The 22,679-nt window shown below is 46.7% G+C and overlaps 2 protein-coding genes across 2 annotated transcripts in view; one reads left to right on the top strand and one right to left on the bottom strand.

Moving 5' to 3' along the window:
* nkain4 (sodium/potassium transporting ATPase interacting 4) overlaps window positions 1-19,133 on the top strand; it is a 37,880-nt gene extending 18,747 nt beyond the window's left edge. Inside the window, exons 4-7 of the mRNA XM_079741094.1 lie at window positions 869-1,072; window positions 9,250-9,310; window positions 15,792-15,876; window positions 16,685-19,133. Coding sequence (XP_079597220.1) covers window positions 869-1,072; window positions 9,250-9,310; window positions 15,792-15,876; window positions 16,685-16,694 — 360 coding nt within the window. The 3' untranslated portion in view covers window positions 16,695-19,133. The remainder of the gene's footprint in view (window positions 1-868; window positions 1,073-9,249; window positions 9,311-15,791; window positions 15,877-16,684) is intronic.
* A 349-nt stretch (window positions 19,134-19,482) lies between these two features.
* birc7 (baculoviral IAP repeat containing 7) lies at window positions 19,483-22,472 on the bottom strand (the record flags this gene model as incomplete). Its single annotated transcript, XM_079742566.1, has 7 exons — window positions 19,483-19,682; window positions 19,842-19,907; window positions 20,180-20,389; window positions 20,659-20,704; window positions 20,866-20,947; window positions 21,284-21,383; window positions 21,974-22,472. The coding sequence occupies 7 exons, from the start codon at window positions 22,470-22,472 to the stop codon at window positions 19,483-19,485; spliced, it is 1,203 nt and encodes a 400-aa protein (XP_079598692.1).
* Between the last annotated feature and the right edge of the window lie 207 nt (window positions 22,473-22,679).

Consider the following 22,679-nt stretch of genomic DNA (forward strand, 5'->3'; position numbering starts at 1 on the left):
ACCGGAGGCGTGCAGTCATCGTTTCACTAGAGGTGGAGGTGGAGGGAGAGGGAGGAGGAGGTGGGACAGAGATGCTTTCCCTGGCTTGCAGGCTCAATCAATGGAGTCTGTCAAGTCATTAGCCTTCAAAATCCTTCCCACTGACCTTCACGCACCCTGGTGTGTGTGTGTGCGTGTGTGTGCGTGTGTGTGTGTTTGTGCGTGCGTGAGAGAGTTTTTGTCGAGAGAGAAGAATAATTAGAATGACCATGGCCTATTGTTTGTATGTGTATAGGAGTGGATGGGTGTGTGTGTGTGTGTGTGTGTGAGTGTGTGTGAACATGTGTGATGGGAGCATGCGTTGCAGGGAATCAGAGATGTGTCCTGTCAGACCAACGGTGGGCGTTAATAATGCATGTGCTGGCACTGCAAAGCAGATGAGGGTCTAGATTGCTCTATCAGTCATTTATTGACATATGAGTGCGGAGAATGCCATGTGTGTGTTTGTGTGTGTGTGTGTGTGTGTGTGTGTATTTATATCAGGCCTATATCTCACTCTGATGCTGCCCGGTGTGTACAAAGTCCCTCTCATCTTGTGTCTGTAGTAATACTCTTTAGTACTATCAGTTTCCGTGTACATTGACGGCGATTTCCAATGAAGTCAGACTAAATATATCCGATGCCTTTCTCGCCATGATGAATACTTTAGCGGGCGTACGTCCCTACCCGACGGCGTCCCCGGGAGAACGGCCTGTAAAGAAAACGGCTGAGCGATCGGTCGGATGGTTTCCGCGCCGTCTCCTCTGCATTAATCTAACACCAATGAAGCGTCTTTAAACGTAAATGTTCCCTAATGACTCTCTCTCTCTCTCTCCCCCCCAAACTCCAGGAGAGCGACCTGCTAACGTTCAACATCTCGGCCCACCGCTCGTGGTGGGGGGAGCACGGGCCGGGCTGCGTGCGGAGCGAGACGCAGCACGTGGCGGGGGTGCAGACGGCGGCCGACGGCCACTCCTACGTCACCGTCATGGGCTGCCTGGCGGAGTACCAGTACATCGAGGTGGCCCACGGCGGCCTTCAGATCCTCAGCGCCGTGAGTTAGCCGCAGGATGCACACACAAATGTGCAAGCACACGTACGCACACGCATCCAGTGTGCTCCCACACGCGCACGTTCACACGCACGCAAACACACATGCACACGCACACACATGCACACGCAGGCACGCACAGGCACACCCAAATGCACACGAACGCACACGTCACACACACACACACGCACACACACACACACACACGCACGCTCTCTCTCTCTCACTCATTCACTCACTCACTCACTTACTCACACACACACACACACACACAAACACACGTCATGTAATATTTAGTTATTCAGTTTATTGGACACTTTGATCCAAAGTGACTAACAGTGAAGTCAGATAGATCCTTGCTCTAGGATGTCTACAGATTAGGCTGAGGCATCGGGGCTCTAACCCGTAACCTTCCGGCAGGTAGTCGAACCCCTGGCCACCAAAACAAAAGATTTCAGATAAATGTGCACACGTTCAATGAACGTTGAAGCTGAAGGTGAAGGGGAAAATGGCGTCTCCGATTTTTTAAGAGTTAGAAATCCCCCTCCCCCTCCTCCCCTGTCTGTATGTGTGTGTGTATGTGTGTGTGTGTGTGTGTGTGTGACACACACCCTTCTATCTATGCACACTTTCTCTCTTCTGTCCCCGTCCCTTCATTCTCTCTCAGCTCGGCTGGGCCATAAGCTTGCCAGCTACTCACAGGTTGGTTGAACACTGAATGGGTTGTTGAGGTGCACTTGATGCGCTTGAACACACGCCCACACACACTCACACACACAAACACAGACACACGCGCGAACAGACACACCCACAGACGCACACTTTTCACGCCACACTTTGTATTTCCTCGCACGTTGTCATCCGAGAATAAAACATAGTGTGAGACACAGAGAAAAGGACAGAAACGCCTCATTGATACAACCAAACCGTAAACACTCTTACAACTTCGGGAGCAGATGAACGCAGCCAAGTGGCTAAACATTTTTCATATAACTCATTCACTGCACCCATCCGCCCACCCATTATCCCTGCCACTTCACATAACAAAAGAAATCCATGAGGAGGTTTTTTTTTTGGCCTCAGCCAGTATGGCTGCTGGCTCCGGTCCCCATTAATGGTGAGTTCCATTCCCCCTGTGCCAGATGGTATGATCCCGGCAAGCATTCAGTGGCATCTCCATGGGAACGGGTCCCTGGAGGAAGATGAGGAGGAGGAGGAGGAGGAGGAGGAGGAGGGAAACTGGTACTAAAATCCCTGCAACACAGATGCTATCGGTTTCCCCTGGTCACAAATAACGGCACAAAGTAGAACTGTGTGCAGATCGATGGACAGATCTCCTACATAGCTGGAAAGTAGGCCGCTGCTCTCTTGGCGTTCTGTCCTGAGAGAAAGAGAGAGAGGGAGTAAAATATGGATGGACCTTTGGGGTTCTCAAGGTCAGGACACAGCCATTTCATATTAAGTCTGGTGCTCCGAGGACAATGTTTCATTAAGATGAAGAATGTGGAGCTGTGGGCCAGTAATGGAGGAATCACTGTCGTCCAGACGCTCCGATTCATCACCTGCTTCACCCCAAGAAAAAATACAGTTGGGCGACCTTGGGTTAATGTTCATTGCTGTGATTGGCTACTTTCAGACTGGCAAGACGTAGCCACAGCCTCAGATGAGCTTGGGAAAGACCGAGAGGAAACTAGAGATGAATATTCTGAATGTTCTTGTTTAGACTGTCCACTGTGTTCTCTAAGTGGGGAACTAAAGCGAGTACACATGGTATTATTATGGGATTTGAGTTTAACCGCTGTGACCATCTGAATCAGGACTAGAATCAAACCTAATTTATCCAAAATTAATGTACAATATCCAATGTATGTTGTGGATACATTTATAAAGAAAAACTGAACAATTTTATGAAAGATAACAAATAATAAATTGGTGTAATCAACGTTTTGATGGTTTGAATTAGGAAGAAATAGCTCCTCTTGCGGTAACGTTATTGAGATTTGGATAAACTGACAAAATATGAGTGAAAAAAAACCCTAACAGAATATTTAAACTCATACCTTCATACCTTGTTCATCTGTAACACTTATAAAACGATATACACACACCTGTGTGGCCGCTTGAGCGGAACAATTAATCTTAATATTATCAACATGGCAATATGGCCAGGCACAATTCCCAAATCGCGGTAGCAGCAATTTTTTGATAAAGGTCAAATGTGTAAATGTATAACATTATTATAAACAAAGTGCTTTGGTGCTGCAGAGATGGCCTGGCCAATGAATGTTTTATCCAGATAAGAAAACGTTTAGTTTGCTACAGACTCCAACAAATATCCCATCATGATAGTAATCGTTTTCTTATTTGTGCAAATGTAAATTGTAATGCAAAGATGCTCACTCCCACTAATAGTGAAACACAAACACACACACATACACACCCTACACTCTCACTCTCAATTTAGTGTGTAACATTGCTGCCTCGAGGTCATACTACATGTCGACTTTTTGCTATTCCCTAGAACCATGAATTGGATGTAAAAGAACGCCGGTGATTGAAGACATTACGACATGCATCATTCCATAATTCCCATAGTTTCCTCACGTTTCCCTTTCATTGCTATCATAACCCCCCAGTGTAAAAGGTTCAGATTAATGTCTCTCTCACTCTACTCTAGTTCTCTGCCTAACACGTTAGATTGCCAGTATTTTACACCAATCTACATCCAATCAGGGCTTGTTAAGGGCTGGGCGTGGGCTGCTGTGTGAGTTTGTTTTATATTTTGGTATAAATAACTCCCTCTGGATGGCTGGGGAGGTGGGCGTACTACAATGGGCTTACTCCTAATTAGTGGCTTTATTGGGCCACCACAGCGCCCAGTAGAGCACTGTATTGTGATTTCTCATTTCTTGTTCTTCAACAGTTAATTCCTTCTCTGTGGGAGGTAATGTTGAAATTAAAACAGCACGCCTAAAATACTTGGTGAAACTCAGAAATATGACGGTCTCAACTTCATTGCATCCTGTTGTTTTCGTCCTGTTCCATCGAGTCAGTCATCCGTCAGGGCAACAAAAATATGTGATAAAACATGTTTTTTGGGGGTATTTTGAACTGCGACTGCACAGCGAGTCAACAGAATATGCTCATCAACATTCATATCTCAGCTGTGGGTCTGACAGAAAACAGTGGTTGTGTGACGACTACAGACTCGTAATCAACCGTTTTGTTTGAAGTTAATAACGTTACTGCCGAGATTAGGCGGTGAAAATAAAATAGAAGAGGGACACAAAAGTAAGACTCACAAAAGGGCTTTAGACCTGTATATTTTAAGGACAGTGTGGATGTGTTTTGGAGTCTGGTGAACAGACAAGCAAGAGGGGTGGGGGTTATGTAAATACTTTGTGTCAGCACAGCGCTGGAACATCCTGAATACAGGCCTGTTTCCTGTTGGAAGGAGGTGCGCGACAAAGTACATTCTTCTCTTGAATACGACGCGTTGACTTCTATTATTTATATATATTATTATTCCTCCCCTTCTCATGAACGGTGATGAAGCGACCACATGAGGGTGTCGTTTGGGTACGGTAAAACCTTGGTTTTCTTCCCCGCCCTCTGCTCGCCCTCCTGGGCTGCTGCGTGTGCCAAACCCTGAATGATGAAGGCTCTGCCTCCGTGGGCGTCTGCTTCTGTCTGAAGCCTTGTGTCGTCTGCGATGTTGACACACGGTTATTTGATGTGGCACGCGCCCATCACCTCCATAACCTGCTGCAAGCAAGCGCGAGGCAGACTGTATAAATTAAACCCCCCCCCCCCCCCCCCCCCCCATCTCAACAAACTCAATTTGCTCTAGGAAGCCAACACTCATCACCCAGACATACCTGTGTGTGGGTTATCGTGCGTGTGTGTGCGTGTGCGTATGTGTCTGTGTTAGTGTGTGTGTGTATTTGTGTGTGTGTGTGTTTATGTGTGTGTGCGTGTTTGTGTGTCTGTGTATTTGTTTGTGTGTGTGTGTATTGTGTGTGTGTGTGTGTGTGTGTGTGCTGCTAGGGTTATTACAGTGAGGGGGAGGGGAAAATAACAGGTGGATATGAATCCCTGCAGCCCTTATCTCATCATATTTTGACTGCCATTAAACATCCAGCTGGCCGTATACACACTCAAACCCAAGCCACGCACACACACACAGCCACAGACACAAATGCATGCACACACGCACTAACACACAAGGGGAGCCTAATTTTTCTGCAGGGAAACTCGTCTCATTGGTACGCAGAAAGTGTCAGATAATTAACCTGCCAAAGAAAGACCAACTCCTCTCGCGCTCTCTCGCATTCTCGCTCTCGCCTCTAAATACATCTTCACTGTTAGGAACCCTACGCGGTCCTATCATGAAACACAATCTATATTCTATATATTATGAATATATTGATCTATATCTATATCTAGATAAGGATATAGTTATTTCTAGATATAGATCTATATATCTGTGTTATATCTGCAGCATTAGCCAACTCATTCACACACAGTGACACACACAAACTCAGGAGTGGGGCCAATAGCCTGCAGTGAAAAGGCATCTCAGCTCAGCTGCAGTGGAGTGCTGAGTGGGTGTTGAAGGTGGAGGTGGTTCTGTTCTGGACTGACAGTTACATCGTAGACGGCTGACCCTTATTAGCCTATGCAAATACTACACACACACACAGCCACCAGTGGGGTACTCACATACGTTCTCCCATTTAAGCCTATAAAGCTCATTCGCACACATACACACTAAACACACAAACCCTGAAACCAAACCCACGCACATTTTAAATTACACACCGATTTTGTACTACACCTCTATTCGAGGATCTTGAATCGTCTAATAGGAGCGTTTTGTAAAACTACCTGGGATGTATCAATGATAATGGATACAAAGTCCAAGTGGTTTTGTCCTTGATGCCTGACCCGTGTTCCTCAGCTTTTAGCTCTTCTGTCCTGAGAGGAGAGGAGAGGATTGAAAGGGACGGGGGGGAGAGACGAGAGGAGAGGAAGGAAGGGGAGGAGAGGAGAGGGAGGAGAGGAGGGTAAGGGGAGGAGAGGGGAGGGACGAGAGGATGGAGGGGAAAGAGGAGAGGGGAGAGGAGGTTGGGTGAGGAGAGGGAATAGAATTGGAGGGGAGGAGAGGAGAGGGGCAGCGAGGGGAGAGAAATATGAGATGGGAGAGGTGCGGAGGAGGTGAGTGTGGGAGATGAGAGCGGTTTCACACAGTGTCACCTTCTGTACCCCTGGCCACCCCGCTGATTAATAAGGTCTTAGCGAACCAAGAAAGACATTCTGCAGATTAACGCAAATAGAGAAATAGGATGGGCCTCGGCGCTGAGATTTGCTGATGTCAATGAGGAGGGCCGGGGCGACCTGTGAGGCAGTGCATGTGGATTGGCGGTGAAATGAGTTCAATGTGTCCGCACAGTGTGCTTCCACAGGCACTCGACTCCTGGCAGAGGGACTTTCTGAGCTCATATAACGGGAAAGAAATGGCCCAGCGATTATCATTAACAAGTCGAACAGAATGAAAACTGAGGTCAAATGAAGAACATAAACGGCATCGGAGTGTATTTGGCACAGCGGCAGCCAATCGCTTTAGTTTTTTAACTTGTACAGGAACTAAATGAGGATGTCGCTTGCCGAACGGCTCGTAAGTGACCTGGAAATGAAAACGCACACGCTGCAATTTTCGCTGTCAAAAACACCCACGCAGGACTCATTGACATTAACATCAGTGTTGTTAGCTCGCGGTCAGCCATGTGGAAGGAAGCACTGACGGTGACAGAAAGCAGTGTGGAAATCAATGGTTTCCCATGGAGCTTTCAGCATGTCACCGAAGGTGGAGCCATGACAACATCATCACCAGCGAGGTCTATTGAGCTCATCAACCTTTTGTGGGGATCGGAGAGGAAAAACGATGACTGCTCACGATGATCAATCTAGGGGTCCTTGCACTGAGACATTTGGTCCCATTTCTCTCCGCACACAATAACATCGCACACACCCTCACACACAGTCACAAGTTCCCAACATGTTCGATGTAGGTACAACATTAGCCCTGCTTAGACTGACCTAATCACATCTAATGTACATGTGTTGTTGGCATTAAAGAAAACGTACTATACAGACATTATATACAAAGTATAGGTGTTTAGCAGTGGTTAATCCTCCGGGCTACTCATAGCATGGCAATGGGAAAGCCGTTTGAACATATCTGTCATCACAAACTGGTGTTGAACTCCACTTGACTCCTGCTGATTTCCCTGCTGAAACCATCTCCTGCCAGGAAGCCTGCCTGAACACCTCTCTCTCTCTCTCTCTCACGCTCTCTTTCTCTGTCTCTCCCTCTCTCTCTCTCTCTCTCTCTCTCTCTCTCTCTCTCTCTCCCTCTCTCTCTCTCTCTCTCTCTCTCTCTCTCTCTCTCTCTCTCTCTCTCTCTCTCTCTCTAGTGCATTCAGTGTTGCACGTGCACATGCTCACTTCATAAACTCCCAACACAATTTAGACCTATAAACCCCTGAGCCAAAACAGCAATCATTACTCTCTATAAAAGAAAGATAACACCCATACACAACCACAAAGACATTAAAACACACACAAAACAAATGATTCACATGCACACACTCATTCAGTTAAAAAACAGGGAGCTCCCTCTTACTGCTTTGTGCATTGTGTTTGATGCTGCTTCATACATATGTTAATTCACCTCCATTTCAGTCCTCCAGTAATGGCTGGGGCTTCACCCCAGCCATTACTGAGAGAGAAAGAGATAGCGAGAGAGAGAAAGAGATAGAGAGAGAATTAAATAGGAAAGCGGGAGAGAGGATGAGAGACAAGGGAGTGATCTGCCTGATTTCAGAGTAACCCCATTTAGAGAAAGACTTCTACTTTGCATATTTGTTGGATCTCAAACCTCATAAAATGAGCTCAATCCAGGATACGTTTTGGTCCAAAGACCTTCTCCATGAACAAGTTATTTCAGGACCGCTTCTATATGTATGTAGAATACATCAGTGGTGTTGTCATTGAGTAATTGATGTTGTGGGTGTTGGTGAATAAATGGGATGTGATAGGACACCCCTACCCCCTCCCCGACGGTGTGTTTACTCAGCGTGTGTGTAGGGCGGCCGGCCCGACATTGGTTTAATTGGCATGGCAGAGCGCCAATAGCTCGTTGGCTGTTGGAGAGTGACTCTCTCCCCCTGTCCCTTTCTCTCTCTCATTTAATCTCTCTCTCTCTCTCTCTCTCTCTCTCTCTCTCTCTCTCGCTCTCTCTCTCTGTTTCTCTCTCTCTCTGTTTCTCTCTCTCTCTCTGTTTCTCTCCCTATCTATCTCTCTATCACTCTGTTTCTCTCTCTGCCTATCACTCTCCCTGTTTCTCTCTCTCCCTAGCCCTATCACTCTGTTTCTCTCTCCCCTAACTCTATCACTCTGTTTCACTCTCTCCATATCTCTCTATCTGTTTCTCTCTCTCCCTATCTATCCCTCTCTGTTTATCTCTCCCTAACTCAATCACTCTGTTTCTCTCTATCCCTATCTATCGCTCTCTGTTTATCTCTCCCTATCTCTATCACTCTGTTTCTCTCTCTTCCTATCTATCTCTCTCTGTTTATCTCTCCCTATCTCTATCACTCTGTTTCTCTCTCTTCCTATCTATCTCTCTCTGTTTATCTCCCCCTAACTCTGTCACTCTGTTTCTCTCTATCCCTAACTCTATCACTCTGTTTCTCTTTCTCCCTATCTCTATCTGTTCTCTCTGGTTCTCCCTCTCTCCTTATCTCTCACTCTGTTTCTCTCTGTTTCTATCTCTTCTTATCCCTCACTCTGTTTCTCGCTGTGTCTGACAGACCCCCACAACTTCACCACCCCACAAGATATTTCCATCGTGTGTGTTTGTCGTATTTGTGTTTGTAGGTGTGTGTGTGTGTGTGTGTGTATGTGTGTGTTTGTGTGTGTGAGTGGTTCACGAGAGTTATTCAGGGGGTCCCAAAGGTGTGTTGGATATTTGGATATTGTGTTGCATGGTCCATCTACACACAGACACACAAACACACAGACACACACACACACACGCACACGCGCACAAATACACAGCGCACCACATAAACATGTGCAGAATAACTAATCGGTGTACTCTTTGTGTGTGATTACAGCTCCTGGGGTTTGTGTATGCCTGTTATGTTGTCAGTGCCATTACTGAGGAAGAAGACAGCTGTAAGTACCTGCACTCACACACAAACACACAACACACACACACACACACACACACACACACACACAAACACACACACACACACGTGTTTGTTGAAATCTAGCAAGAAAGTGGGGTGTTTAAGGTATTAACTACAGGCTTGCTATCTAATAGACCATAGTCTTTTAATGTATTTTGCCTCAAACCCAGTTGAAAACGTGGACGATGTATCAGCAGTTTTACACTTATTTTTACCCACTTGGACCACCTACAGCTACAGCTCACTGGAATACAGAGCTAAGGAAGCCAACACAGCATCTTATGCTCCTGAACAATGTTACTTAGTTTAGCACTAATGAACACATTTGTCACAGTTTAGCTTTTGAATGTAGCGTGTGTGAATCAATGAATCATTCTGCATTTGTTTTTTCCAAGTGAAATTGACTGACAAGTTGTTGGGAAATTGACTACTTGTTAAATAAAAGGGAGCAAAGACCTGTTTTACCCTTTTGGTTCAGCGGTATGTTTGCATTAGAGATGTTTGGATGAAAGAGGTTCTATTAACCTCACCACGTGGGTACAGCATTTTCCCCTGCTGCCTCGAAGGCCTTTAAAATAATGGCTTAGCTTATTTCCCCAGTGATCAAAGTGTAACGCGTTTCACAGGGCATATCCGCTTTCTAAAGGGGCTAAGGGGACACACTCCTCAAGTGCCCCTCTCCCCCATCCCTTACACTTACTGTACTCTCACTCCCCCCCTTCCAACGACAGATGGACTCCCCCCTCCACCACACACACACACACACACACACACTCACACACACACACACTCACACACATCCACACCCTCCTGTCCTACGCGCCCCTTCATTCCTCCCCTCCTGGCCCTTACTCCCGTATAACGAGGCGTCTGGGCCCCCGGAGGGTACCCCCAGCTCCCTCACTGGCCCTCGGTGTGTATGTGGGGCCACGCGTGTCTTCCTCTACCCCCACCATTGTTGTTAAACACCCCTTCTATTTTATGAGCTAATTAATTTACTGCAGCGTCTTTCCCCTAGTTCACTCTGTCCTTCTTCTGCTCATGCTGCCTCTGTATCTCTCTCCCTCCCTCCCTCCCTCTCCCTCTCTCTCTCCTTTCACTCCCTCCACATGGGGCTCCGTCTCTCCAGCTGTCCCCTGTCAGGGTGGGGTGTGTGGAGGGTCTCGGGTTGTAGAAAGGGAGAGTGGTGTTTCGCGCCTCACCCCTCCCCCATGGCGCTCTCTCTTTACCCTCTCTACTCTCACTCACACACACACACACACACACACACACACACACACACACACACACACACACACACACACACACACGCACACTCTCTCCCTGCCAGCTGTTGAACAGCGTCCAGCCTTCCCCTGAGTGTCTATTGACTGTGTTGTCTTTGTTCGCTTTGGATGAAACTTTCAAAAGGTTGGATTTATGTGTGTGTGTGTGTGTGTGTGTGTGTGTGTGTGTGTGTGTGTGTGTGTGTGTGTGTGTGTGTGTGTGTGTGTGTGTGTGTGTGTGTGTGTGTGTGTGTGTGTGTGTGTGTGTGTGATGGAGTCCCTTGATCATGTGGCCAAATCTAGTACAAAGTGCACCTTAGCTCTCTCATACGTTTCCTGTGATTCAGAAAATGGATGTAAGAAGGGGGGAGGACAATGTTGTCGAGCCTGGAAAAACAAAATGATTTGAACAGCTTGGGGGTCACAAAAAAGGCACTCGTGATCACTGGCAGAACTGTGCTGACTGGTTAATCATTAGGTCAGGGGTCAGTGCTGTAGGATAGCCAATCAAATGCCAGGAAACATTTGAGCCGAGGGGGTCGGCCGAAAGTCATAAATATCAGATGCGCCGCAACCACTCTCCCACCCTTTCCTAGCATGGGGTCTGCGTGACCTTGCCTTCCATCCGCCACCGTCTCTGAGTTTTTGGGTTAATCCCGTGGACCACCGTGATGTGGTGCGCGAGCAGAAGTTGGCCAGCCGAGGCTTTGAAGGAGATCAGAGGCAGGCCCCTAGCCGAGCGTTTGATCTCTAATAGCTGAACACACCGGCTTCCTCTGAGCCTGTGTCAGGAAGAGTCGGCGATCCGACGCTGCTTTGATATGCGCCCTGTTGTTCTTTGTGGTGTGGCGTGAATTCACTAATAATAGAGAAATTGGAAAACAATCAGGCGGAAGGCCTGTCATTTTTTTCTGCAGATCCACGTCAGGTCGGCCCCATGGGAGCTTCCTGTAGTTGTGGGTCAGAAAACAGCTGACTGCCAACTCTTTGTGTATGTGTATGTGCGTGTTTGTGTGTGTCAGTGTGTGTGTGTGTGTGTGTGTGTCTGTGTTTGATTGTGATTGTGTGTCTGTGTTTGTGTATTTTGTGTGTGTGTGTATGTGTTGTGTGTGATTGTATGTGTGTGTTTGTGTTCAAAGCACCGGCACAGCCGTCCATTCTGTTCTCTGGTGGACACATTCCAGAGAGTGTGGGGCTTTGAGACTCCAGCGCCACCACCCAACCAATTTCCCCTGACCCCGGGCACCACCACTTGCTAATCAATCACACCTAAGCAGTCTCTGGGGGCCGTCCTGTTGTATCAAACCGGGGGCAGGAAGAGAGGAAAAACACACACACAACAACATTAACTCTCGCTCCGTCACAGTTTTCCTTTGCCATTTGATCATGTGAACGTGTGTGAAGAAATAACCTTTCTCTGCACTGGAGACTACCCCCACCCCCAACACACCTTTTTGCTGAAGGGATCACAGACATATTTCTCCGAATGAAGTGTGTGTAAAAGTCAGGGGTCTCTCCATCATTGGCCTCATTCCCCTGTATGTTGTCTCCCCGTAACCTTCAAGGGTGGATCCCTCTGAAGGGAAACAGGGTGAGAAAGGAAGATTAATAAGCTAAAGAAAAGAGGAGAGAAAAAAACTCACCTTGTCTGAGCTGTTCTCAGTCTGCCTCTCAAAGGAGTGGGAGAAAAGATTTTGAATACCGTGTTCAGACTTTGTAAAGAGAACGGAGAAGGCTCTTTACAAAATAAGCACACATGCACACAAATAGACAAACACACAAACACACTCAAGTATATCAGGAATAGGCGGTGGAACTAAGAATACACAAAGGACACAATAAATACCATCATTTACTGCCGGTTGGGTCGAACTTCATGGCTTTTCAGGGCTTAACATTAGGTGGAGCTTGTGAGCTGACTCTCTCTCTCTCTGTCTCTCTCTTTCACATGATGTATGTATTTGATGGGGGCCTGTGTGTGTTTGTGTGTGTGTCTGTGTGTGTGTGCATGTGTGTGTGTGCATGTGTGTGCGTGTGTGTGTGCGTGTTTATTTGTATCTGGCTAAATGTATTCTTTATATAGTTATCACTGACAGGCAGATCCAGGGGCAGAGTGATCAGGGAGGAAAATCCTCTTTGTAAAGTAGGTCAGGGAGTTAGCTGCCTAGCATTAGCCTAAGCACGCCTTAGCATGGCTGCTAATTATGCTGCCTGCACCCTGCGTGCTGAGTCACTGTCACAAAAAATCCCTTCCCGGCTGAGAGATGAGGTGCATTCTCGGAGCATAAAATGAACTCCATATCGACAAATTGGATGATTTGTAGTTTCAGTAATGGACACATGCAGTCTCCCCAGCAGCCGGCCGGACAGAGAGACGGACAGATAGATTGCAAATACCTCTTCCAGGGTTTTAATCAAATGCCGCAGAGCTTCGCGTACAATTACATGAAACGGTTCTTCACAGTACGGATGGGGCTGTGTAATAGTGCACAGCCAGATGCAGCATCCCTAATGGGGGTGTGTGTGATCCCTCCACTTTGAGATAGTGAAGCAGGCCTTTCACATTCTATCGTAACCCAATAATCTATCCAGATGACAGCAATCAATCAAGGATGGTAAAGGGCTTGCATACGTGCACACACAAACACCCACACACATTCATTTGATCATGTGCACATACGCAAAAAATCATACACAATACACTCACACACTATACATCTTCCTTACTCACATGGTTGTGCATGTGAGCTTTGCTGCTATGTCTTATCTTATCACAGACAGCCTCTCAAGGCCTGTAGGCCCTTCTCTCACTCTCTCATTCTCACCATTTCTCCCCATCTCTCCTTTTCCTGTTCATCCTCCTCCTTATCCTCCTCCTTCTCTTCCTCCTCCTCCTCCTCCTCCTCCTCCCTCGTTTCCCTCTCCTATTTCCCACCACCCCTACGCTTCATTTGGGCTATTTTCCTTTTTTCTCCTGCCATTATCTTCCCTGCCTGTTCCTTATCTCATTGTTAGCCTGCCAACACACCACCCTTAGTGTCTTACACACCACACACATACACAGACACACTCACGCACATGTAATCATGTAGAAACACAGACAGGCACACAAGAACAGAGAGGAATACAGAGAGAAAAATAAGGAGAGAAAGAGACAGTTAGAGATCCAGCAGCCCCATGCAGATTGATTGCCGGTGTCTCTCTGGGTTAAGTGTGGGCCCTCGGATGCTAACCACCCTCCGCCGCTGGCTCAACTCTAATCGTCTTACATTAGCCGCTGCTTGTTTATGGATGTCACGACCACTGGCCCGCACACCCATCATCTAACGTCCTCGCATCCGCACCAGTCAGACGTGTTGGTCTGCTGCTGACCCAGAGGAGAGCAGAGGAGGGTACTCCCTCGGGCGCTAACGGGGATCTGACCACTCCAGCTTTCCTCGGTCCGCCTTTGCTCTCACATCCCTTCTGCCGCTCCTTTTCACGTCCTTTGCTTCTGTGTGTCCGTCGCTCTCCTTCAGCGGGCCAGCGCTCCTGAGAGGAGGGCCGATATCCATCATTGTCTTCCAGGCGCGTTGTTGAATACACACTTTAGCCCGGTAGGGGATGGACCCCTGCCCGCTTATAATGAGAAAACCACTGATACAGAAAAGGGCAGGACTGGGGTGTTGGGGGCCGTGGGGTCCGTCCCTCTTTGTGTCCCTCTCTTTTGTTCTGTTTTTCTTTCTGTCTTGTTTCAGTCTTCTTTATGTCCCTCTCCTTCTCTGTTTCTCTCTCTGTCTTGACTTGGGCCACCCCATTGATAACCGATGAAACCCAAATTGGGTGACGAATGCGTGGAATGATCACAGAGTGTGCGTGGGCGTGGGCATGCGTGCACGGGTGCGTGTGTGTGCGTGCACATACATATGGATGTGTGTATGTGTGTGTGTGTGTGTGTGCGTGTGCGTGTACGTGGGTTTGTGTGCCTGTGTGTGTCTGTTCATGCGTATGTGAGTGTGCGTGTGTGTACGTGCGCGCGTGTGTGTGTGCGTGTGTGCGTGCGAGTGCGTTCGTGTGTGTGTGTGTGTGTGTGTGTGTGTGTGTGACATGCAGATACATTTGACAAGCTCTGTAAGCCGGAGCAGCTCCAGAGGAGAGAAGGGCAGCCCACCCACTGAGTCGTGCTGCCGGCTGCAGTCATCCTGCTGGCCTATCAGCACCCGCCAGATCCCCACTGCTTCCTGATACCACAATGGGATTGTTTTTGTTCCTGCAACATTTTTCCACCGATGCCTCGCTATTTTCCAATGTAATACTGATACGCCAACGTTTTGGTGGGATCAGTTGGCCCCCGCGCCCTACGCAGTGTAGGAATCGCTCTCGCTGTTCGTCGCCCAATTTGGTGTTCACCCCTGTTTTCACCCCTGGTGTTGCTCTGTATTAGGGGCCCGGGCGCTATGGCTTCTGCAGATATTGACAGTTTTTAAGGCTCAGTGAACCTGTGCCTGACACCTAGAGATGCGAGACGGTTCGTTCACACGCACACTCACTCTCTCTCTCTCGGGGCACCGACCCTCCGTTGACAACTCCTGTCTCTGTCTCTAGCTCTGTTTCTCTCTCTCTTTCCCCCCCCCCCCCCCTCTCTCTCTGTCTCTCTCTCTCTCTATCTTCAGATATATACATTGTCAGACAGACATTCCCTCTGGCCGTGTCCCTAAACTCTGTTATCCTCTTTACTGGAGGCAGGGCAGTGCTTGCCGTGCCTCTCTCTACCTGACGGCCCTGAGCAGCTCTATATTCTTTGGGTGGGAGAATAAACAGAAGGTTTTGAGCGCCCGGTCGATGGAGCACGTGCATTGAAGGTCACCTCTGTGGCTGAGTGATAAAAAAAGGCTTATTTTGACAGCTGGCCAACTTTCCACGTTCCATGCCCCCCCTCCCCAACACAACACACACACACACACACACACACACACACACACACACATGCACAATGATGAGATGACAAAGATATTTAATAGAGGGTGTGTGTGTTCAGGTGTTTGCACAATGTCATGAGCCATTGCATCCCACCCTCCCCCCCCTACATATCACCCTCCATTCAGTTGAGTTGTACACTGTGTTTTCCACTTATTCTTTCTGTGTTTTTGTCGTTTGTTCTGCCATTGTCATGATTATGTGTGTCGTCATTTTTTGTGTTGTTTCATCCTTTGTTTTCAGTTGATTTTATTGGTGGATTTGATCCATTCCCACTCTACCATGTCAATGAGAAACCCTCCCACCTCCTGTTAAAGCCCATGTATCCGTAAGTATGGCTGTGCACTGCAGAATGCGCTTCATGCAGTGCTTGGTGTTTCAACATGGGAATATTGTAGTCCGTCATGCTCTTAGCAGTTCTAGTGTTCCCCTGTCCAATGTGTACGTGCACGTTTCCTTTCATTTTAATGTGGACACAATTTTACCTTAAGCTAACACCTGCTGATGGTACAATTAAACTGTGTAACTGTCCAAATTTGGCAGAGCAGGAGCTTAATCATTGTTGGGGGAGAATAAATGTGTGGATCTATGTCCCAATGGGCCCTTAGGCTTATATGTATAGCTCTGCTCCGATGACTGCAGTGTGATCTATTTGCATACCCCTCACACAGTTTCAGCACATTCTCAACATTAATGGCAAACATACACAGCTCTGTTCAAAATTGGATCAATCAATTAAGTACCATGGGGAATTTATTATGTCTGGGGTGTAATGTATTAATTCTGTTCCAACATGGAAATGAGTGTATAATTAGCCTCTTGACAGATTAATCAGCATTGTCTTGGGTGAGCGAGAGAGGAAAGGGTGTGTGTGTATTTCTTTTATGTGTATTTAGGAGTTTGTGTGTATGTGTGTGTGAGCACGAGTGTGTGTGTGTATGTGCGTCTGTATTTATTATTGCATGTGCGTGTGTTTGTGTGTGTGTGCGTCTGTGCGTATGTATTTATGTATGTGTGTGTCTCTTTGTGTGTGTGTGTGTGTGTGAGTGCTTGTTTGTGTTTGTGTGTATCTAAATGCACGTGTGTATCACCAGTCCCACATTAACCTGGGCTGTACTGTTTTCTCATCTCTCCAGGTCTACGTAAATAGGAGGGGAGGTGACGAGACGGAGCCCCACCCTCAGTGGCTCTCCGTGACCCCAAACCTCTCCGGATGCCTGAGACCTGGGCACACAAATTCTACTCTATCTCTACACTTCATCTACCCTCTCACTGTCCTACTTCAGACATGTTATTCCACTGACATGTTATACCGCCTCCAAACACACATGCTTCCTGGCATCGGCTTCATTTTTTTCAGTGCGGGGGGGGGCTATGGTGATGATGATGGCAGCGGCAGAGGCGGTGATGATGGCGATGGTGGATGTGCTGATTGAGGGGATTGACCGTATGACAGAGTCTCACACTGTGCACTTAGGAAAGTATCAATCTTTTGTAATATATTTTTTGTCCTTTGATTTTGAATGCGGATGTCAAATTGCTGTGAACCGCCATTATGGTTCATTACTTTGGAGAACGCAACTCTGCATTGGGAACGTGGGCAGCATCTCGATCTATGGGCGAAATGCAGCGTGCATGTATGATCAGGCTGCGGGCGAGCTTCCCCAGTCTGCGGCTCTCCTGTCCCTAGAAGGCTGTGGTGGGATTTGAAAGCGGGATTGCTGGTTCGGGATTCTCATGGTGGTCGGATGGCCGAACTACAGTGGCGTCTGTGGAGGGAGCCATTGTATTGCACGTCCGCCTGTTTACTTTAGACTTTAGGCCAGGGACTCTATGCAGAATCACGCAGGCCCGTCCAGGAAGAGAGAGAGACACAAACAAGGGGGAGAAGGAGGCTATAAAGAGAGACTGAAGGGGCGGGGCTCCTGTCAAAAATAGAATAGTGTAATAATGAATCGGGCTTGTATCAAAAAAGAGCTTGGAATAAGAGAATAGGGTGCAGTTTCAAAGAGCATGGGACTCTTTAGTCAAAAGAAATGTATTACTATCACTGTCAATTTCCATTGTAACTACCAAGGGCCAGTTCAGTATAGCTCATTCTGCTCTTTCACAGTTTAGTTTTGTTAGATTGGAAGCCACACTCAGTTGATTGTGTCTTAGGGGTGATTTGTTTTGGTTGCTTCAAACTGCTGACAGACTCCAACGCTGACGGTGATGATTTTAACGCACAATCAAGAGCAGATTACACACCACCGTATTTGTCTGTGTGCTATAAAACAATATGACCGATAAATGGAAGGGGAAGGGTTTCCAAGAACAGCTACAGAGAAACACAAAGGAATGAACCATGTACACTTTTCACCCTAGATCCTCCTGTGCTATGTTCTCAACTGTAAAGATGTACTAGCATGTTTTTATATGAGTTTTGTATTTCTATGTATATGAAAAGAATGACAAATACATAACCATGATTTCCAATCATTCTAATTGATTCATTCTGATACAGATAGCCTACTTAACCTAAAATGTTACGTGCAATCTGAACCTTAATTCAATGACTCTGCAACAGTACATTAAAGTCATTTAATTGATTGTTAATCAATGGTTAAAGTAATATTAACCAGTTATTAGCACTTTCTTATCCTGAAGCTCTTCCAACCAACTGAACTAAAGGTAAAACTCCTGATGCCTTATGTTTGTTTGAATCACTACTGCCCTCTGTTGGTAAATGTGTTCATGTATAATCTGAAGAGCGCCTGAGATTCTGCTACCGATCATCCATCATCTATCATTGTTCATTTTTGTAAAAAGCTTTTCTAAACTCAACAGTAAACTGTAGACGGTTGCGTGTGTTAAAGCATGTTTGTGTATGTATGCTGAGCTGGGTACGGCCTGTTAGATGCCGTTTGTGTTCCCATGCTATGTCTTAAACAGTCCGGTGAAGCATTTGCTTTGAGCATAAATTAGAGTTTAAAGATATTACGTTGTCCTGTATTTCAATTCAATATTTACTTCCAAAGGTAATGCGATTGATGTTTACTTTCAAAAGCCGATCACAAAATGTTTGATTTTAATTCAACTATTTCAGTGGTTTTCCTGCATGTCATTTTGATCAAATCTGATACTCTAACCTTCTCTTATTTTTAAAGTGGCCATATGTTTGCCAGAAATAGGCCGACCAATAACACTCTTTGTTAAGCTTATTATGAGTCACAATAAGAGTTAAGAATCTAGGCCTACTACAGTGTAGCTATAGTGTGGACTGCGTTAGCAAACGTCTACTGCTCTTCATATTATGACAGCATTAGTGTTATGCTTCTAAGGTCATTTTGTGAAAATATGAGTATCCAAGTGCAATAGAGCGTCTTTTTCCGTACCCCTATAATATATAATTTAGCCAAAACCTGCTATGTGTGGATTCAACAGGAGATAAAAGATTAGCATCATTGTATAGGAATAACAATTTCTGTGGATAGGAAGTGGAAGGAAATTGATTTGTATTATTCTATACTTTTGTGATCACTGTAGCTCAAACCCGACGAGATCTGATGGTGTGATTCTAATCGTCAACAGCTGTGCGTTCGGTTCAACATGTAAATAGTCGTTTGTTAATAAAAAACATGTACTTTTGATGATGTTTCCGAACTTTTATTCTGATCTATATTCATTGTTTCTCAAAAAAATAAAGGTGTGTGAAAACAATTGATTTATAAAGATGGCATTATTTAAAATGCTATTCGTAATTGAATTACAATATCAACATAAACCTCAAGGCAAACAATGACTAGAAATGTCTGCAGCGTAAAAGACACTGCCTTCATATATCGGGAGACACTCTGACACAACACTTTTACACCAGTGCACTCTGTCGTAAAAAGGGATTTGAACCCCCACTGCACTTCTAACACGGGGATCGCTGGGCCAAAGGCACCGCTCAGGACATGAACGCCCGGACGCTGCCCCTGATGCTGGCTCTGCAGATGGGGCAGTGGCGCAGGCTGGTGGCGCAGTCACTGCACACCACCAGGTGGCCGCAGGGGATGAAGACGATGGACACAGGCTTGTCCATGCACACCTTGCAGGTCCGCTCCTCCTGCAGCTGCCTCAGCAGCTCCTCTGGACTGGGGTCCACAGCTGTTCAGCGCACGCACACACACACACACACACACACAGGCACGCGCACACAAGAAAAAAATATATATATGAATCATCGATTGATGATTGCAGATGATTTTGCTTAGTAAATGTATTCACTGATGGATACAAAAGTAGCCCTGGATTTTGAACTCTGACCTTTCTCTTTAATGGGAGCCCGGGTCCTCAGCGTTCCAGTGCTGGGGCCCTGGTGTACCTCCGGCTCTGGAAGGTCAAATGACACGAACGTAGTTAGCACGCACAGCATGATCAAATGATTGTTAATCATTTAATCAGTTAACCTTAACTACTGCGCTTTGCATTTTTTTTATCCAAAGCAGCTTACAGAGAATTCGGAATCTTGCTATTTATTAGCATGCTAGGTTTGGCTCAATGGTGCCTACAGGTAAACCGTGAGAACGGGGCTACCCAAAACATTCTGTCTGGGAGCCAAAGCCCCTAGCCCCGCTAGACCGAGGCGCCTCCACAGTCCTTACCTCTGCTCTGCGGGTCTCTCTGTCGCTCCTCCCCTTCGGCCTGCAGCACGTCCGTCACCAGGTCGGAGACGGACGTGTAGTGCTGCCCGCTCAGGAGGTACTTGGTCTGGACCAGGCTCTCCACCAGGCTGGCCTGGAAGCCCATGCGCAGCACGGTCTGCACCACGGGGGACAGCATGGCGGAGGAACCCCCCAGACCGGCCACCACGTCTAGGGGTTATGGACACAGACCAGAGCAGAGGAGAGGGGTCAGAGAGGCAGGTGAAATAAGTCGAGTCAACGTAATGCATACGGATAATTGGGATTTGGATTTAATATCATTGTAGTTGTAAAAATAGTATAAATCAATACTATAACGTTTTTACCATACACTTTCAGGTGTAAACGTTCTGTAATTTGATGTATTAAGTTGAATGGGAGGATCAGTTAAGTATTGTTCAGGATCAATGCAATCAAAGGTATTAAAAGTATCTCCTTACCATTCCGTGAGCTGATGTCTCGAGATACAGGAGTCTGTGATCCACCCTGAAACAACATATACATTTAAGACCAAATACTGGGCCAATTCAGAGTTGGACCAGTGTGCGTGTGTGGAGTTTTAAAGTGACGGATGATACATGGTTATAGCACAGGTCAGAGGTTAGAGGGTGCATTCAGCAGGGATGAGAGGTATGCCGTATCCTCACCACGGTCTCGCTGTGATGAAAGTGAGAGTCCTGGATGGTGCTGACATAACCCTGCCCTCTGGACCGGAGCAGGAACTCACATCTGTCAGACACACAACATATCTTAAGTGGGACTTTTAATACTGAACCGGCAGCTCATACAACAACAACAAAAAAAAACAACAACATCAACAACAACCATAAGTAGGAAGGATAGTGCGGCAGCATTGGTGATCAACTTCAAGCCGGGTTGTCCTTTTTCATAAGATTATAGGTTCGGTCGTTATTGTCCACGACCTCCTAAGTTTGAGCCCCCCCCACCTTTATATACCGACACTGTCACTTTGGGTAAATGCTAAACCACATCATGCTTTATGACTCAAAAAAATTAACCTTGGGTCTGTGGGATGGTATAAGCCGATGTGAGGATTTCTGTTACCTTGGGAACCACTTAGCATGTTCCTGCCAGGGGTCATCCCCGGGCTCCCAGTTCCTGAGACCACCGTCGCAGAAGAAACATTTAACATTGTCTCCGTGCCCTGAAAGGAAACACTGCTGTCATAACAGTTTCAATTGGGGAAACTTTGAATTGTTCATTAAAGTAACCCCCGACAAAAACACCAAAGTAAACAAAAACCCTGGGGACAACGAGATTCACACCAACGTTTCTGAAGCTCCCTGTGTCTCTGTTTACACTTTTGGTGTTGAGGTTGTGGTTGTAAAATGTAATTGATATTGTATAGGAGGTTTGTGAGCACCTTCTCCTTTAGACCTGTGCAATCCTGGCGCTGTCGAGGGGTTTCTGTCTACAACCCAATGGATCAGCAGTTCAATTGTCCTATGAACTCTCTCACAATGAGGGGTCGCTAGCCCCCTGTTTTGAATATGTGCCTGTTTGTTAGGTTTTATATATATATATATATATATATATATATATATATATATATATATATATATATATATATATATATATATATATATATATATATATAAGCCTATTATACCTTATATGTATGAATGAATAACCATTGTAGGTATAGTATGGCTTTTGCTATTCAAAGTCAGAGGTCGAATTAATTCCTAATGTTATTGAACACAAAGCAGCCGTATCACAGGTGAGCCAGCTTACCTGTGTAGAAAAACCCTGCCCTGGAGAGTACATCTGGCTGGACTGAGGCCCCGGGGGGCCAGTTGTGGAAGGTTGTAAGCCGGGCGTCCTCTGCCTCCATTTCGGGGTAAACCGCATGTCCGGCCACTGCCTGGTCGTCCACAGTCATCCTCTGCAGCTGGCTCACCAGTTGACCGTCAACGGAGTCCGAGGACCCAGGGGCGACCACCAGCGGAATATTCCCCACGTCTCCACCCAACATAAAACCACAAGTTGGAAAATACCTTTTGTGGTCGACAGAAGGGGTGTCTCCGTGAACCCAGTACCTCAGAATCCCGCCACAACAATAACATTGGACCTTATCTCCGGAACCCAGGTAGAAGAACCCCGCTTTGGCCAAGTCCACAGAGGTGACCGGTGCGTCAGCGGGCCAGTTCAGAAAAGTTCGAAGCCTTTCTCCTTCACGACGCATTCGTCGCTTCTCCAGATTACGGAACATCGCGCTCCTGTCATGGGTCATTCTCTCGCATGTGTTTTTTCCTTCCGACTCTCGTTCCGTGCCAGGCGGTACTTTTGCGTTCCATAGTGGAGTGCGCACTGAAGGCCAGGGCAGCGCGCCCGTAGGAAAAGATGAGCAGCTCTACGGTTTGATAGCTTCCAGAACAGTCGCCAAAGACCCACCAGGCCTATACACTGCAAGCTTGTAGTTCCTTGAATGGATGACAGC

This window comes from Pollachius pollachius, assembly GCF_949987615.1.
Source record: "Pollachius pollachius genome assembly, chromosome: 8".
NCBI lineage: Eukaryota > Metazoa > Chordata > Actinopteri > Gadiformes > Gadidae > Pollachius > Pollachius pollachius.